Below are 1025 nucleotides of genomic sequence, written 5' to 3' on the forward strand. Positions count from 1 at the left end.
GATCCCTTTACTACAAGGTGTGGGACTAGATCAGAGCAACTATAATGTGAGGGAAGTACACGAAGGCAGTTGCTGGACACACTCTGGTCCAAAGGCGGTGGCAACTAGGTTAATGAGCCTTGGGTATTATTGACCAACAATGCACATGGACTCCACAGAGGTCATTCACAAATGTGAAGCTTGTGAGCTCCAAGCTCCCGTCAAACCAAACCCTAAAGCACAACCAGTTACCCATTATTGCTTCTTAGCCATTCTATAAGTGGGGAATGGACATTGTTGGTCCCTTCCCCGAAGCAGCTGGGAAGGTGAAAATCTTACTTGTAACCGTCGATTATTTCACCAAGTGGCCAGAAGTCAAGCCCCCATATTCCAACAAAGGAAAGCAAGTAATTAACTTTGTATGGGAAAACATGATTTGTAGATATGCGATGCCAGGAGAAATAGTGACGGATAATGGCAAGCAATTTGCTAAGAAGCCATTCAACCTTTGGTGCAAGGAGCTGCAAATTGAACAAGTGTTTAGCTCAATAGAATACCCCCAATCCAACGGCCAAGTTGAACAAATGAACCGTAGTATCGTTGAAGGTATCAAGTCAAGGTTGGGAAGGTATGGCAAGAATTGGGTAGAAGATCTTCTAAGCGTCCTTTGGGCTATCCGGACCACGGAGAAAACAAGTCATGACAAACATCCTATAGCCTAATCTTTGGGTCAAAAGCTGTCATCCCTGCTGAAATTAAGGTAAGCTTAAGAAGGGTGAGAAACATAAACGAAGAAGCCAATGACTCTGAGGTTCTACTTAACCTCGATCTCCCGAAAGAAGTCCGTGAGCAGGCTTCTACTTTGGAAGCCAGATATAATAAGAAGCTGGAAGCCTTCTAGTACACATAGGTAAGAAAAGAAGTGTTTTAAATTTAGAGATCTGGTCCTCAGAAACAACGAGGCCAGCATGCAATCAAACACGGGAAAGTTGGGACCCAAATGAGAGGGTCCCTATGTCATCAAAGAAGCTCACAGCGGCGGATCC

General features: G+C 44.5%; 1 protein-coding gene across 1 annotated transcript; it reads left to right on the plus strand.

Annotated features, from left to right (window-relative positions):
* Positions 1-266: 266 nt before the first annotated feature.
* Positions 267-701, plus strand: LOC143608457 (uncharacterized). The gene has a single exon (XM_077083493.1). It carries the CDS (start codon positions 267-269, stop codon positions 699-701), a length of 435 nt encoding a protein of 144 aa, XP_076939608.1.
* The last annotated feature ends 324 nt before the right edge of the window (positions 702-1025 follow it).

The sequence above is a fragment of the Bidens hawaiensis genome, unplaced genomic scaffold (genome assembly GCF_021521415.1).
Source record: "Bidens hawaiensis isolate Kalapana, Puna unplaced genomic scaffold, B.hawaiensis_p1.1 tig00419374_1, whole genome shotgun sequence".
In the NCBI taxonomy this organism is placed as follows: Eukaryota; Viridiplantae; Streptophyta; class Magnoliopsida; order Asterales; family Asteraceae; genus Bidens; species Bidens hawaiensis.